General features: G+C 45.8%; 1 protein-coding gene across 6 annotated transcripts in view; it reads right to left on the reverse strand.

Moving 5' to 3' along the window:
• Positions 1-1,594: 1,594 nt before the first annotated feature.
• Positions 1,595-16,492, reverse strand: part of LOC139615331 (uncharacterized) — a 42,315-nt gene continuing 27,417 nt past the window's right edge. For 5 of the 6 annotated variants that reach the window (XM_071473181.1, XM_071473180.1, XM_071473183.1 and 2 more), the window contains 18 exons: positions 16,213-16,393; positions 15,654-15,796; positions 11,949-12,130; positions 10,197-10,456; positions 9,843-10,068; positions 9,586-9,769; positions 9,050-9,176; positions 8,879-8,965; positions 7,456-7,641; positions 7,055-7,338; positions 6,596-6,744; positions 5,517-5,601; positions 4,867-4,981; positions 3,855-3,986; positions 3,491-3,772; positions 2,705-2,834; positions 2,365-2,521; positions 1,595-2,289 (listed from right to left, as the gene is read on the reverse strand). In XM_071473181.1, the coding sequence (XP_071329282.1) occupies positions 1,876-2,289; positions 2,365-2,521; positions 2,705-2,834; positions 3,491-3,772; positions 3,855-3,986; positions 4,867-4,981; positions 5,517-5,601; positions 6,596-6,744; positions 7,055-7,338; positions 7,456-7,641; positions 8,879-8,965; positions 9,050-9,176; positions 9,586-9,769; positions 9,843-10,068; positions 10,197-10,456; positions 11,949-12,130; positions 15,654-15,796; positions 16,213-16,393 (3,324 nt within the window). In that variant the 3' untranslated portion in view covers positions 1,595-1,875. The remainder of the gene's footprint in view (positions 2,290-2,364; positions 2,522-2,704; positions 2,835-3,490; positions 3,773-3,854; positions 3,987-4,866; positions 4,982-5,516; positions 5,602-6,595; positions 6,745-7,054; positions 7,339-7,455; positions 7,642-8,878; positions 8,966-9,049; positions 9,177-9,585; positions 9,770-9,842; positions 10,069-10,196; positions 10,457-11,948; positions 12,131-15,653; positions 15,797-16,212; positions 16,394-16,492) is intronic. The other variant, XM_071473184.1, reaches the window with a different exon arrangement.

Here is a 16,492-nt window from a genome sequence, read left to right on the forward strand (position 1 = left end):
AGTATGAGTGTCATCACTTCTAGCATGTTGCTGATTGGATGAAGTGAAGACTTGCTGCAACCGTTCAGTCTCTGCTACACTGTCAACAACCAACTACAGTGATTCAGTTCTCAGGTGTTTCAGCCTCACGTTAGAATTAATGTCTGACTTTATGATTCTGTCTTGATCGGGTCTGTGTGGTAAACTGGACTTGAAATAAAGGTTTGATTAAAGTAAATACAACTTTGTTTATAATCCAACTAAATAAGGTGAATATCTTTACAGACCACATCCTTTAAATACTAAAACTACGGTCAGGAACAAACTGTGTCACGTCTGGTTTAGTTTCAATCCATCATCACATCTTCACGTCTTATTATGACTTAAAAACTCCGAAGTTAAGATTTACAAACCAGACTTGAACGCCTCATGAGTCCAACAGAGGGGGCATCAATACTGCAGGAGGAGACTCAGTTCATATAAATGTGATATTTAGGGAAAAATAAAATCACCTGGTTGTCATGTGTTGTGTCTCATGACTGTGGCTCAGCATCATCATCATCATCATCATCATCACCTCTTACAACAGCCTGTGGTCCACAGCACTGCAGAGCACAGATCACACCTGATGTTTGTCCACGTTGATGTTTCACTGATCCTGTGAAGTGACTGTTGGACGCTGCAGCGCTGTGCTGGGATCAGAACCAGGCTGTTACTGGTTGATTTAAATATTCTGTGTTTCGGTGTCACGGTGTCTGGGACTGATCCGAGGAGAAAACAGACCTGTGGTTACTGAGAAGTTGCATCATAGGATGAAAACAGGGAGGAGGTGTCTCCAGAGGCTGAGACCTCATCATGTGGACAAATCTGTTGAGCTATGGGATAAAATTAGCTTCATATTTTCTCTATTTTGAAGTAGAAATGTTGAGGAACTCATGTGTGCTCTGTTTTGATCCGGTTGTTTTGCTTGGAGATGGTCTCAACTGTCTCCACCCTGTCAGCCATGACAGAACATGTGCGAGCGAAACGCACTGACACGTGGAGTTTCACTGTTAGTGATTTAAACTAAGTATGTGGTGATCAGGGGAGAAAGGAGCCTGATTTACAAGGATACACAGACTCTGACTCTGCGAGGTTCAGGGACCAACAGGGGCTGTTTGAAGAAAAACAAGAGCAAGGAAAATTCTGAAAGATCATTTTTATTGTTTTCCCTCCACAGATTGTGCATGGATTCTCTCATGAAGTGAAACCTGTGGTGTTGTTGTGTTGTCTCTGCAGGTTCCTGTGGTTAGTAAGTGGTTAGTAAGTGGTGAGTAAGTGGTTAAAGACGAGCGGAGCAGCATAGATGTTGTGTGTGCCTGCACCCTCACAGCACAGCCTGCTGGTTGTGACAGTGTAATTACCAAGAATGATGGGAGCCTGTGAGGGACCTGTCCACTCAGCTCCACTTCCACTTGATGTAACTGAACCTGCAGCTATAATCACGTACCTGTCAGAGAGGCTCAGGGGACAGGAGCCCTCGGTACTGAAGATGGACCAGTGGCGTCTGTGAGATTTTTTCAGGGATGAAAACAGTCTGTGTCTCTGTTCACACACAATGAGCCAAACTCAGTCCCTCAGTCGACAAACACCGTTTTTATTTTAAAGGAATGCTGGAGTACAGGTGAGGTAGGGGGATAAAAAAGGGTTAAAAACATTCAGTTTGTCACTGACCACTTTAAAATAGTACACAGACCAGAAAACACATCTGTGTGAAGATTGTTGGCATAAAAGTAATAAACTGGACAGAAACATGGAAAAGAGGCATCGATTCAAAGAACTAAAACCAGTGCAGTTAAACATAAAAACACTTGAGGTCTCTGTGTGAGTCATAGTGCAAATATCACAGACAGAGCCTCAGACAAACAGGTAAAGTGCCAGGTCTTTGGTGTGAAGATGCTGCGCCAGGTTCTGGATGCGACACAGACGGACGTTCTGAGCGTCTCCGGCGCTGTACACTCTGAAGATGTGGTAACGCTCCTTCTCCTTCAGGGCCAGGTCCAGCTCGTTGGCGGAGAGGTGGATGAACGACTTCTCCTTCTTTATGGTCGACTTCACCTCCACGTACACCACCTGTGCCCCTCCCCCAGGTCCAAAGGTCAGTCTGAAGTCGTAGGGCTGGCCGCTCTCTCCGCTCTGGTTGCACCACAGGATGTGGGCGGGGCATCCGGGGACGCTGCTGTCCCTCCAGTGGCACAGGAAGGAGTTGACCAGCTGCTCTCCCCACTCACCGATCGCCGCCACGTCCATCGCGTCGTCGGACAGCACCACCTGCAGGAGAGCAGCGGGTTAGAAGAGCTGACTCACACTCAGCCGCCGGAAACATCACACGGTGAGTTTACTGACTGTGGTGGGCCTCGGACAGGTCAGCTCCATGTCCTCCAGAGTGGCCTGTGGAGGCTGGACTCTGTTCCACAGGGGGAAGTCCAGGTTCAGAGGGGGGCGTTGAGCGTCCGCGGTCCCCTGAAACGTACTGGGATGCACCACGGCCTCAGGGACGACGCTGACAGAGACACAGGGAGAGAAGCAGGTGGGGGGAGGGGGAGTAGAGATTAAAGAAAAATCAACATTAGTTTTCTACATGAATATTTCAGACAGTGTGGGATGATGATGATGATGATGATGATGATGATGATGATGATGATGATGAGGAGGAGGAGGAGGAGGAGGAGGAAGAGAGGCCTACAGGCTGTTGGGAGCAGGCTGGTCCCTGATGGTCTCAGCTGATGGAGGACTCTGTGCTGGTCTGGGAGCTGGGAGACCCCCCCCTCCTGCCTCTGCTCTGTCAGACTCAGGGGTCTCGTTCAGCCGACGCTCTGTCACAGACAAGAATTCACTGTGAGGATCTGGTCTGAGATCAGCTGCTTCTCATCAGTAAATAACATCTCTGCACTAATAAACAACTGAACAACACACAACAGACTGTGATTGGTCAGGGAGCTCACACCTTGCTCTGTGGACCCTGAATGACAGACACAAAGACTGATGGAGGGGGGGGCTCTACAGTGAAATAAGATTTTACTTATTTGAAATAGTTAAAAAATATTTATATATTGAGGATTTCCACAAATAAATCACAACCAACAGCTGAACAAACTGTAAACGAGTTAAAGCTGCTAATTCATTTCTGTCACTTCAGGGAAACGGAAGAAAAACATTTAATCTAATTCATCTACGATCTATGATCTCTGTAGTGTTCATTAATATATATTAATTATATATAACATATATATATATATAATATATTACATTATATTGTTATATATTACTTTGGTATTTTTATGAGGACAATTTATTTAGTTTCTTGTTGCCTAAAGTGATGGAGAACTGAGGGCGTGGCCTCTTTGAGTGACAGGTGGCTCTCTGCAGAGCGATGTTATCACTGAATTTTAACGTTTGTCACCGTGAGCTTCTCCCCTCAGAGACATCTGATCAGTTATTAATAAATATATTGATGGGTGATCACACTGACTGGATGCTTCTGATGGTTCAGAACCTGGAGCTGGTTGTGTGGAGATGATGTTGGGGGTCACAGCAGCAGGGTGAGGCTGGCTGAGGTCTCTCTGGGGGAGGGGCTGGTCTGGAGGTCTGCTGCTCCTGATTGGCTGGTTTCCCTCAGAGCTGCTGGGACTCTGAGGGGGGGCGTGGCTGCCTTCTCTGGGCCCAGCTTCTCTCTCTGGGTCCTGGTCTTTAGGCCCAGCAGGGGGTGGCCACATCTTCATGACGGCTTCTACTACGCCTCCACCTGTCTGACCTGTGGCACACAGACACTGTGAATGATGGGAAATGCAGTTTCTTTTTGTTTCTTCCTTTACTCTGAACAGGTGTGTAAATACCTGATCGACTGGCTCCTGTGTTCAGTATAGAAGCTTTAGGAGGCCAGCAGACCAGCGTCTGCTCCCCGTCCTCCTGTGCAGGGCGGGCCAGCTCCTCTGGGGAGCTGACGGAGGAGTAACTCCTCATCAGCACTGAAGAGGTAAAACCAACGAAGAAGAGACAGAGGATAAAGATGTGAAACAGCAAATACATACGAGGCTCATACTTTGTAATCAAAGAGTCTTTGATCATGTCCGTGTGTGTGTCTGTGTGTGTGTGCGTGGGGGGGGGGGGGGGCTGTTATGATAAATGTCAGTAGTTTTAATCCTATTTAATATCATGATGATGTTTCTCAGTCATTGTCATATAATATCTCAGGTTTTTGTTTTGCACTGATGTTTCACTGTCTCTGAGCCTCAGACCTGCTCACATCCTGTGGACTGAGTGGAGCGGACGTCACCTCAGTCCACCTCAGTCCTGTGTCGACCACACAAACTAACATGGTCACAGTCTCCTTCCTGAGGCACAGTTACAGGATCATCAGTCAAGAGTTTGTTTATGTAAAAAATCATGATTGGACAGTCTGAGGAGGGGGTGGGACCACGTTCAGGTGTGCTGAGAGTCAGGTACGTGTTTCACCTGTCAGCTCTGCCTCAGGTGTGTATTTAGTCCCAGTCTTTGTCAGTTTGTTCTTTTCTCCTGCTGCGTCTCTTTACTTCCTGTTTCCTATTTTCAATTTCTTGCTGAGATAACAAAGATTCCGTGTTTTTCCTTTGTTGAACTGAACCAGTCCTGTCTGTCAGTCTGCATTCGGGTCCAGGTTTCCACCTTAACAGTGTGGTTGGAGGTTCAGGTGTGTTACACTGATGTAGCCTGCAGCAGAGATGAGGAGCAGGCTACAGACGTCTAAGACGTGACATCACCAGAGTCAGCTGATCAGCTGATCACACAGCTCCCTGTGGAGCTCTCCTCCTCTGACACCTTCACACTGTGATGTTTCTCAGTGAGAGCAATGAGGCCTGGACTCTGTACCTCTCTCCAGGGTCACCTCTGGTCTGGGGGGCTCGGGGACCTCCCACTGCTCCTCGTCTCTGGGCAGCTCCCTGATGTCCTCCTTCTGCAGCAGTCTCTTCAGAGCTCCTGGGTCCTGCAGACACGCACACAGTTAACGACTCGCAGCACTGATCCAGTCTGAGGAGCTGAGTTACACAAAGAGCTGCAGGATGAGACCAGAGCTGAGGACGTTTGCTTCCTGCTCTCAGAGCCTGGAGATAAAATGCTGATGACCTCATTAACAAGTCAGTGTCTGATCAGGATTAACACAGTGGGTCTGAGGCCTCGCTCCCTGTTACAGTAGTAAACAGGGTCCTGCAGACACACAGGTGGAGGCAGATCAGTCTGTTAGAGAATCAATAAAATCAAACTGTCAAAAGTTTCACTGAATTGATTTCAGAGCTGAGGCCTGATGCTTTGACCTCTGACCTCTGACACTGCTCCACAGAGATGAGAGGAGCTGCCATGTAAACGTGACTCCCTCCAGGGAAACAGCCTATTAGCTCCTGCTGAGCTCAGCTCTGTGGCGGCAGCAGTGTGTGTGCTGGAGTGTGTGTGATGGAGAAGGACAGGATGACAGAGCAGTGATCGCTTCACTGGATATTGATTAGTGATCAAAGATCATTTACATCGAGTGATGTGATCAGGGCGCTCAAGAAGTGCATCAGCTCCTTTCTGTGGCTGCTCTCAGTGCAGAACAGTTTCACCAGCTCCCTGAAACACACACACACACACACACACACACACACACACACACACACACACACACACACAGTTACAAAGTGCTGCAAGATAACATGAAGGACAAACACACACTGAAATTCACACAGCTGTGAGCATCAAAAGATTCCTTTGTTCAAGATCCTTGTTGACAGGACTCAGAATCATTTTATATAAAAACCTTTTCTCTCCAGTAACTGATCAGAAATGTTCAGATTTTTAAACACTAATAAATCAGTCAGTTTGTCCTGCATATATTTGTTTGTGTTAAAGCTCCAGATTTTAACTTCTTCTGTGTTTTATCTGAAGTGTTGATCTCCATCAGGAGATATATTTGTGGTTTAAGAACCAAAAACCATCTCAGTGTAGTTTTACATCTCCTCTCTCAGGTTCTCTCTGGAGCTCTAGTAACAACAGGTCAGTCAGCCAATCAGAAGAGAGGATCTGAGCCTCTCCTCTGATTGGCTGACTGTTTTCTGATTGTTCCCAAAACAATACAGCAGATTTCAGGTAAACACTCAGAGAAACCAAATCCTGCAAGGTTGGATGGTGGGTCTAGGTGGGCGGGGCTTGGGGTGTAGCTGAGGACGGTGACTGCTTTGTTGTGACATCACAAAGTTCCAGAAGTCCTGACGGCTGGTTTTAAGGCTCAGTGTCTGAATACAGGCTGTGTGCATTTCTCTGTGGACTGAGGCTTTGATACTTTCACAGTATTAATATAGAACCTAGAGCTGCTTTATAATCACAAACACATGGACATCTACCTTTAGACTGGATGGAGCTTTAACTCAGGCTGATACCCTGATACCCCCCCCCCAACCCTCGTCTGTGTTATAATGTCTGAGATGTAACCTGAACCTGCAGTGGTTTCACTGTGGCCTCAGTTTCTGTGTAAACCATCCTGTGTGTTCTCGATGAACTTGACGACTTTGTTTTGTTGGAGCGACACATTGAGGCAGTTCAGTCACACACACACACAGACACACACCTGCAGATGTCCAGCCTGGCAGACAGGTGATCCTTCTGGATGTAGAGCTCCTTCTCGTCCTTCAGCAAACAGATGACGTCCTGCAGCTCCACCACTGCCTCATCACTGTCAGCGACATCCAGCTGGTAGCGGATGTACAGCTTACCCACCTGTAACAGACAGGGGGTCAGGTGACACCAGGTGTCTGACACACTAATAAACAAGGACATTTATTTTTCAGAGCAGTGTGTGTGTGTGTGTGTGTGTGTGTGTGGACTGAAGTCCCTCTCTCTGGCTGCACTATGAGCTCGTGCCCAAGTTAATCAGCTGCTAATTAAACACTAAGTGTAACGTGAAGGAGGTCGACCTGCCCTCAGCGTTCACGTCAGTGACATTTCTCACAGAGGAAGCTCCTGCTGCTCAGAACATTCTCCCTGAACTCTCTGAACACCTGCTCTGAACCAGCCGTGACCTTCCTACCTGTCCGAAGTACAGACGCCTGATCTTCTCTCCTATGTTGTTGTCCATCAGGTCTGAGTAGACGTCAGCCAGTTCGTCGTGGTGGAACAGGAACCTCTGGATGTAGGGGATGATGGAGCGCACCATGGCCTGCATGGGCGGACAGGGCCTCAGGTTCTCAGTCTGAGGCTCAGTCTTCACACACTGGGACAGAGGATGGATGCTGCAGATCTCCAGAAACAAGGCTCGGTCCTTCTCTTTGAAGGCAGGTACGGTGTTCGCTCGCTCCCCTGGGACTGTGTGACCTGACAGGTAGTTACACAGAAACAGTCAGGATCTCATTATGTCTGTGCAGGTTTGGGATGAGTTCCCACTGACTGACTATAACCAGATAAATCAAGTGAAAGGAAGCAGCAGGATACCAGAGTTCCCAGTCCAGCCTCTGGGAGCAGCCTTCTTCTCTGCTGGGGGCAGCTGGAGCAGGCAGACCTGCGAGTGAGGTCTGAAGATCTTCTCCAGCTCTTTGTTGTCAGCGATCATGGGTTTACGTTTCAGACTCACCCAGCTGTTGTCCTTGGTGGGGAAGACCCTCTTATCAGACACCATACCTGAGCACAGGTAAACAGGAAGGAGAGTCAGCTGGAGACAGTGTGTGTGTCTCACCGCTCCACTGTCACTGCTCCGTGGTTGTTATCACTCAGACCACAGAAGTGTGATGTCACAGTGAAGTCGACCTTTGACCTTTTGGATATAAAGCGTCATCACTTCATCATTTCATTTGTGTTATTTAATGAAATTCCCTCAGGCCTTCCTGATTTACTGCCCTCACAAGAATGGGACGAATGCAAGGTCACTATGACCTTTGACCTTTGACCATCAGCTTCAGTAATCAATGTCATCCATCACCTTAAAGATGTGCGGTATAGGTCATTTAGATTCAGGTGAATCAGTGTTTCTATTACAGGGTTTGTTCAGCACAGAGCAATGATTGACACCTGTAGATGTACAAAGGTCACAAATATTTAACAACAAGCTTTACAGACGTGTTTTAGGTTGAAATATCAGTTTAAAGATTTATAAGATTTTTAAACACTAATAAATCAGTCAGTTTGTGCTGCATATATTTGTTTGTGTTAAAGGTCCAGATTTTAACTTCTCCTGTGTTTTATCTGAAGTGTTGATCTCCATCAGAAGATACATTTGTGGTTTTAAGAACCAAAAACCATCTCAGTGTAGTTTTACATCTCCTCCCTCAGGCTTCTCTCTGGAGCTCTAGTAACAACAGGTCAGTCAGAAGATCCTCTCTTCTGATTGGCTGAGCCTGAACCTTTATATTATATGGGAAAGTATAAGAAAGAAAGTAAATATTCTGATACTGAAGAAAAGCTAAAAACATAAGGATTCTCAGGTTCTTTTCTCTTTTCTCCTCAGATCTATGGACAGTGGTAAAAACATGTGCTTCACTTCTGTCTGTTCAGATCTGACTGAGGTGAGATGCACATTGCAGCAATCAGGTGCTAAAGGTTTTTAATTAGCTGAACTGCTGATTCTGCAGCTGTTGACTGTGTGGGGTAACTGCACAAATCAGAGAGCTACACAACAATAACACACCTCAGCGTTCACCTGTCCCTGTCACCACACACCTGCTTTGCCTCACCCCCGTCCTCCATTAGAATTCACTTAACAGTGAAACGTTTACAGACTCCACCACAGTTGACACTGGGCTGTGGATGAGCTGCACTGACAGGTAGTGGATGATGCTCATGTGCAGTAAACAGACACACACTGAGGAGGTGATGGAGGTGATGGAGGTGGATTGTGTTTGTGTGTGTTCACTTAACTCACCTTTCAGAGTGGAGCAGTAACTGTGATTGAGTTTGAACTGAGGAGTGTTTTCCTGTTCTCCAGACACTTGGGTTTTACACTTTTGAGCTGTTGAACATATAAAGACATTATATTGTATTATATTATATTACATTATATTATATAACATGACATTACGCTGAAGGTCCTCACCCAGGCGGGCGTAGAGCACTGACACGTCCTGCAGCACTTCAGCCGTTGGTATTGGAGATGAGGAACAGATCAGCTCCATCAGACCCACATACTGGTTCATGTTGGGGCCGGGCTCCACATTCAGAAGCTACATATCAGAGATACAGTCAGATATCAGTTTATTAAAGAAGCTGGAGTCAGCCTGTCGAGCTGGTTTCCCCTCATGTTCATGAGTCTGGAGCTCTAACATCAGCAGGTCTGATCAGCCTCAGTGAAACCTGTCAGGATCCTGCTCTGAGTCTCTGGTCCCATTTTAAAGGGAGTCAGCAGGAACCCAACTCACAGAGCTAACGTTAGCTCATTCAGCTAGCTACACATGATAAACAGACACGAGGAGCTGCTTCAGAATCTGTCGTCATCATCATCATCAGGAGCAGGCTGAGACAACTGTCAATCCAACTGCTTCACTGTCTACCTGTGGGGAAACAACCTGAGCTGACAGAGACAGTAGAGACAGTAGAAACAGCAGAAACAGTAGAAACAGTAGAGCAGCCTACCCTGGTGAAGAAGTCCTTCATGCCGTCCAGCTGGCTGTAGAACGGAGCCAGGACTCTGGGCTCCTGGACGCCGCTGTCCGGCCTGTGGATCAGCTGTCTGTAGCGTTGGAACATGGTGGTGGTGTCGCTCCAGCAAACCTCCTTCAGGTGGTAGAAACGTCCTGAGCACCAGTCGTCACTGCGCCTGGGGGAGCAGAGTTTCACTCAGGGGGGGTTTGAGCTTTGACCCGAGACAAGGTGCGGAGCCGCAGACCTACCTGCTGTACTCGACGAACACGGCGGGCGTGTGCTGGAACAGCTCCTTCAGGCTGCTCTGGGAACAGTGTGTGTGCAGGTAGGTGTACATGCTGTGGACCTGCTGGACGGTGGAAATGAAGCTGGCCCTCTCTGACTCGTCCTCAGCTTGTCTCTGCTCCTCTGGTTTGACGCACCACTCCTTCAGGTAGTTAATCAGAACGTCCACTGAGATACTCTGTCTCATTCCTAACGGAGGGAAGAGACAGTGACACACTTCCTGTTATGACCTGCAGTAAATATAGGACCATCAATAACCGATAGGATGATCAATAACTGAAGATATCAGATCTCCACCATAGTAGACACATCTTTACCCAGAGCTCTGCTGAAGTTGCTGGGGTCTATGTCCAGGTAGAAGACGTGAGTCCCCAGCAGGCTGGTGACCTCAGGTGAGGTCAGGTAGACGGAGCTGGGGCAGAGGTACTTCCTCTCTCTCCGGGCCCCCTCCAGCGGGCGATAACCTGGAACCCATTCAAGACGCTGCAGGGAGTGGTAGAAGGAGGAGTTGGTGTCTTTGATTGGTCGTCCATTGCTGTCAATCACCTGGGCGGTGAGGTACTGAGAGTAGCAGTGTCTGACAGAGGGAGAGAGGCTGAGGTCACCACACAGTGACCTCTGTCACATGACCTCAGAGACTTTACTCTGCATCTTCAGCTCAGTGACGTTTGTCATCAGGTGTCAGGACTGAGTGACCCACAAAATAATAACAATAATAATAATAATAATAAACTTTATTTGTATAGCACCTTTAAAAACAGAGTTTACAAAGTGCTTTGACAGATAATTAAAAAGTAATGATCGTCATAAGCAACAGAAAGAAGACAACAATATATTACAATGTAAAGAAGCAGGAAGCCAAACCACACACACACACACACACACACACACACACACACACTAAAAACAATAAAGGACGCTGCAGAAACAATAAAGATTAAAGATGAAAAGATTAAAAATAAAGAAAATAAAAAAGGAAAATAAAACAAAATAAAAATAAAAATGAGAAGATGACATCACATAAAAGCAAGTCCACAGAAATTCATTTTTAGAAGTGATTTAAAAGAGGTCACTGACTCTGCCTCATCTCCTCGGGCAGCTCGTTCAAAGTCAAGGGCCCTGATGGCCAGAGCGCGGTTCGACTTTGGACTGGCCGGAGGGGCCCCACCCGAGGATCTAAGGCTGCGTACTGGCTCATGTGGGGTCAACAGTTCTGTAATGTAGCTCAGGGCCCGGCCCCAGTGGGCTGCAGAGCACACGGCACTCAGCAGAGCTGCACGTGCTCAGGTCAGAGGTCGATGCTCTGAGAAGCTCATAAGAACAATCTACTGGTGTCAAATGAACCAGTGTAATGACGACAGTTACTCTGTCAGTCTCCAGCGACCATGATGGAGTTCACATGAAGAGACTCAGCCTTAATCAGAGACTTAATAACTATATTAATCTAGTGCTTCTCAAATGGCGGGGGGGGGGGGGGGGGGGGGGGTGTCAAACACTGACAATAAATAAAAGTGCAGCAGCTTAAAGGAGAGAAACTGTTCCTGTTTCCTGTCAGTGACTCACAGCAGATCCAGTCTATAGGTCTGATATTTATTACATAACTGTTGGATTATTTTTATGTTGACAGAAATAATCCAGTCAAAGGTGTTTCACTCACCATTTGTTACACTGATGATTTTATGTTTAATAACTAATATTTCTTTTTATCTACACACTTCAGTGTCTTCACCTCAGTAATATTTATGTCATTATTAAGAAGTTAGGGGAGATTAGAAGAGACGTGTGATGCTGGTTCAGAGTCAAACCACACAACACTTCAAAGTGTGGAGCTGATCGGCTGTTAGAGTGAAAACTGCAGCTGAAGAAACAGACAGCAGAACAGTTTCCATCTGAGAGAGCAGGACACCTGAGGAGAGATCTGTGTGAGAGAGAGAGTGTGTGTGTGAGTGTGTGAGAGAGAGACTGTGAGAGAGAGAGAGTGTGTGTGTGAGTGTGTGAGAGAGAGACTGTGAGAGAGAGAGAGTGTGTGTGTGAGTGTGTGAGAGAGAGAGAGAGTGTGTGTGTGTTACCCAGTGTCCCAGTTGGTGGCCAGCAGCTTCAGCAGGACCATCCTCTGCTGCAGGAGGACAGAGTCTGTCAGCTGGGCTGTGGCCAGGGCATCAAACTCCTCACAGGGATAGTCATGGAGCTCACAACCCTCCCCAGGGCTGAGGTGCCACATTGAGCTTTCAGCTGACCAGGGGCTGGAGGCCTGGAGGAGGAGGACAGGGAGGAGGAAGAGGAGGAGGAGGGAGAGGAGGAGGAAGAGGAGGAGGGGAGGAGGAAGAGAAGGAGGGAGAGGAGGAGGGGGAGGAGGGGGAGGAGGAAGAGGAGGAGGGGGAGGAGGAAGAGGAGGAGGGGGAGGAGGAAGAGGAGGAGGAGGAAGAGGAGGAAGAGGAGGAGGGAGAGGAGGAGGGGGAGGAGGAAGAGGAGGAGGAGGAGGAGGAAGAGGAGGAGGGAGACGAGGAGGAAGAGGAGGAGGGGGAGGAGGAAGAGGAGGAGGGAGAGGAGGAAGAGGAGGAGGAAGAGGAGGATTACAGTTAATAGTGGTGACTTGCTAATGTTAAATCAGACATTAAGTTGTGTGAGTGACGTTTTCTGACGTTTCTTCCAGACTTTTCCTGAACCTGTTTAATTCCCTCTGATGTATGAAGTTCTCACAGAGCCTCAGTCCCACCCTGACCACGGACACTTTCTAACTGTTCAGCCTGACCTCCACAGAGCCACACCTGTCAGCTCCTCTCTGCCTCTGACACTCTGCATGAAGACAAACTGAGCCTGGTCCTCAGCACCAGTCCAGCTCTGTACATCATCATAAAGTCAAAGTCTAGACTCATTATTTCATTATTACCACTTAGTTTCTTCATACCTGTAATGAGGTATTTCTGTCATCACCTGGATACTGATGATGTTAGACTTTTACACAATGGCCACTCCATCCTCCTGGCTTTTATTTTGATATATTTACTTTTACTTCCGGGTCACCTGTCGTCTTCATATCAACAAGGGGAAACGATTTTCACTGTTTTTTACTGTTTTCTCACCAAGGTCAAACTGAACTTTAGAACTCAGAGTCATTGATGAACTGTCTTATATGTGATAATCACTTTAAATAAATCCTGACTTGACTTTTCATCTTATTCACTCATTAATATTCAAATGAAGGTGAAGGTATCTTCTTCCTAACGTTATGTGAGAGCAGCACAGTGACTGCTGGAGTCAGATCCACACTCGATCCCCAGCATCTGTATCTGCAACTGTATCTGTATCTGTAACTGTATCTGTAACTGTATCTGTAACCGTATCCGTATCCATATACGTAACTGTATCTGTATCTGTAACTGTATCTGTATCTGTAACTGTATCTGTAACTGTATCTGTATCATTAACTGTATCTGTAACTGTAACTGTATCTGTAACCGTATCCGTATCCATATACGTAACTGTATCTGTAACTGTAACTGTAACTGTAACTGTATCTGTAACTGTATCTTTACACAATGGCCACTCCATCCTCCTGGCTTTTATTTTGATATATTCATTTTCACTTCCGGGTCACCTGTCGTCTTCATATCAACAAGGGGAAACGATTTTCACTGTTTTTTACTGTTTTCCGTATCCGTATCCATATACGTAACTGTATCTGTATCTGTATCTGTATCTGTAACTGTATCTGTAACTGTATCTGTAACTGTATCTGTATCTGTAACTGTAACTGTATCTGTAACCGTATCCGTATCCATATACGTAACTGTAACTGTAACTGTATCTGTATCTGTAACTGTATCTGTATCTGTAACTGTAACTGTATCTATAACCGTATCCGTATCCGTAACTGTAACTGTAACTGTAACTGTATCTGTATCTGTAACCGTATCCGTATCCGTATCCATATACGTAACTGTAACTGTATCTGTAACCGTATCCGTATCCGTATCCATATACGTAACTGTATCTGTATCTGTATCTGTATCCGTGACTGTATCTGTATCTGTAACTGTATCTGTATCCGTGACTGTATCTGTATCTGTAACTGTATCTGTATCTGTAACTGTAACTGTATCTGTAACCGTATCCGTATCCATATACGTAACTGTAACTGTATCTGTAACTGTAACTGTATCTGTATCTGTAACTGTATCTTTACACAATGGCCACTCCATCCTCCTGGCTTTTATTTTGATATATTCATTTTCACTTCCGGGTCACCTGTCGTCTTCATATCAACAAGGGGAAACGATTTTCACTGTTTTTTACTGTTTTCCGTATCCGTATCCATATACGTAACTGTATCTGTATCTGTATCTGTATCTGTAACTGTAACTGTATCTGTAACCGTATCCGTATCCATATACGTAACTGTAACTGTAACTGTATCTGTAACTGTATCTGTAACTGTAACTGTAACTGTATCTATAACCGTATCCGTATCCGTAACTGTAACTGTAACTGTAACTGTATCTGTATCTGTAACCGTATCCGTATCCGTATCCATATACGTAACTGTATCTGTATCTGTATCTGTATCTGTATCTGTATCCGTGACTGTATCTGTATCTGTAACTGTATCTGTATCTGTATCTGTAACTGTTTCTGTAACTGTATCTGTATCTGTAACTGTAACTGTAACTGTATCTGTATCTGTATCTGTAACTGTATCTGTTTCTGTTTCTGTAACTGTAACTGTAACTGTAACTGTATCTGTATCTGTATCTGTTTCTGTAACTGTATCTGTAACTGTATCTGTATCTGTAACTGTATCTGTATCTGTATCTGTTTCTGTTTCTGTTTCTGTAACTGTATCTGTATCTGTAACTGTAACTGTAACTGTATCTGCATCTGTAACTGTATCTGTTTCTGTTTCTGTTTCTGTAACTGTATCTGTATCTGTATCTGTTTCTGTATCTGTAACTGTAACTGTAACTGTAACTGTATCTGTATCTGTATCTGTTTCTGTTTCTGTAACTGTATCTGTATCTGTTTCTGTAACTGTAACTGTAACCGTATCCGTATCTATAACTGTTTCTGCATCTGTATCTGTATCTGTAACTGTATCTGTATCTGTATCTGTATCAGTAACTGTATCTGTATCTGTTTCTGTAACTGTATCTGTAACTGTAACTGTATCTGTATCTGTATCTGTTTCTGTAACTGTATCTGTAACTGTATCTGTATCTGTAACTGTAACTGTAACCGTATCCGTATCTATAACTGTTTCTGCATCTGTATCTGTATCTGTAACTGTATCTGTATCTGTATCAGTAACTGTATCTGTAACTGTATCTGTATCTGTATCTGTATCTGTATCTGTATCAGTAACTGTAACCGTATCCGTATCTATAACTGTTTCTGCATCTGTATCTGTATCTGTAACTGTAACTGTTTCTGTATCTGTTTCTGTATCTGTATCTGTATCTGTATCTGAGCTAAAACAGGCATCAGGAACGTCTGACCTGTGCAGCCTCAGCTCTGTGACACCTGCTTTTCCTGCTCATCTTTAAAGCAGCTCCTGATCTCTCTAGTCCTGCTGAGACTCATCATCGTCAGTATCTTCATCCTTTAATCACTACCTGACTCATCGCAATGAGTCACTCCTATTTTCTAAGGCAGGGGGGTCAGTTCTGCCCCTGGTGTCCATGCAACCAGTAAATATTGTGTCTGTACATGAAACCTCCACGTTCACAGCTGCAGCTCAGAGTGTGACTGAGGTGACGCTGCGGTGTCGTCCTCCTCACCAGCTCTTTCGCGGTGAGCGTTCGTGTCTCTTTGCGGATGATGAGGCCGTCTCTGACTCCCAGTCTGTTGAACAGCTCCCTCCATCCTGCGACGTCACCATCCGTCTGCACGTAGCAGGGACTCAGCACGATCCAGTCACAGCCTGGAGAAGACGGAGTGACAGGATGAATGTTTACAGGAGAAGAACAACACTTGAAGCAGAACGACAGGAGATGTGTGTGTGTGAGTGTGTGTGTGTGAGTGGGAGTGTGTCTGTGTGTACTTGCTACGTTGTAAGGACCAAAAAAAGTATTTTACTAACAGAGTGAGGACATTTTGGGAAAGTGAGGACATTTTGGCCGGTCCTCACTTTTTGAGACACCTTCAAATCACATGTTGAGGGTTAAGACTTGGTTTTAGAGTTATGGTTAGAATTAGGTTTAGGTTAAGGTTAGGGTCAGGGTTAGGGTTAGGCACTCAGTTGTGATGGTTAAGGTTAGGGTAAGGGGCTAGGGAATGCATTATGTCAATGAGTGTCTTCACAAAGATAGAAGTGTGTGTGTGTGTGTGTGTGTGTACCTGGGAGCTCCTGCAGCAGGTTGATGTTGCTGTACTCCTCAGAGAAGTGCACCCTGTCCTGCCCTGGACACAACAGCCCCCTGCTGGTGAGGACAGGTACTGCAACATCTGAGTACTGGCTGGAGGACGAATGCTGCTTGATGAAAACCAGGTAGCTCACCACCACTGCCTCAGGCTTCAACTGGTGATGGTGATGATGAAGAAAGACATTTAAACCAAAAGCATAAAACCTGTAAAACTGATATAAAATCATTTGAATGAAACCCAGTGGATCCAGTAT

Source organism: Trachinotus anak, unplaced genomic scaffold (genome assembly GCF_046630095.1).
Source record: "Trachinotus anak isolate AG129_WGS33_773 ecotype Australia unplaced genomic scaffold, CSIRO_AGI_Tana_v1 ptg000048l, whole genome shotgun sequence".
Classification (NCBI taxonomy): domain Eukaryota; kingdom Metazoa; phylum Chordata; class Actinopteri; order Carangiformes; family Carangidae; genus Trachinotus; species Trachinotus anak.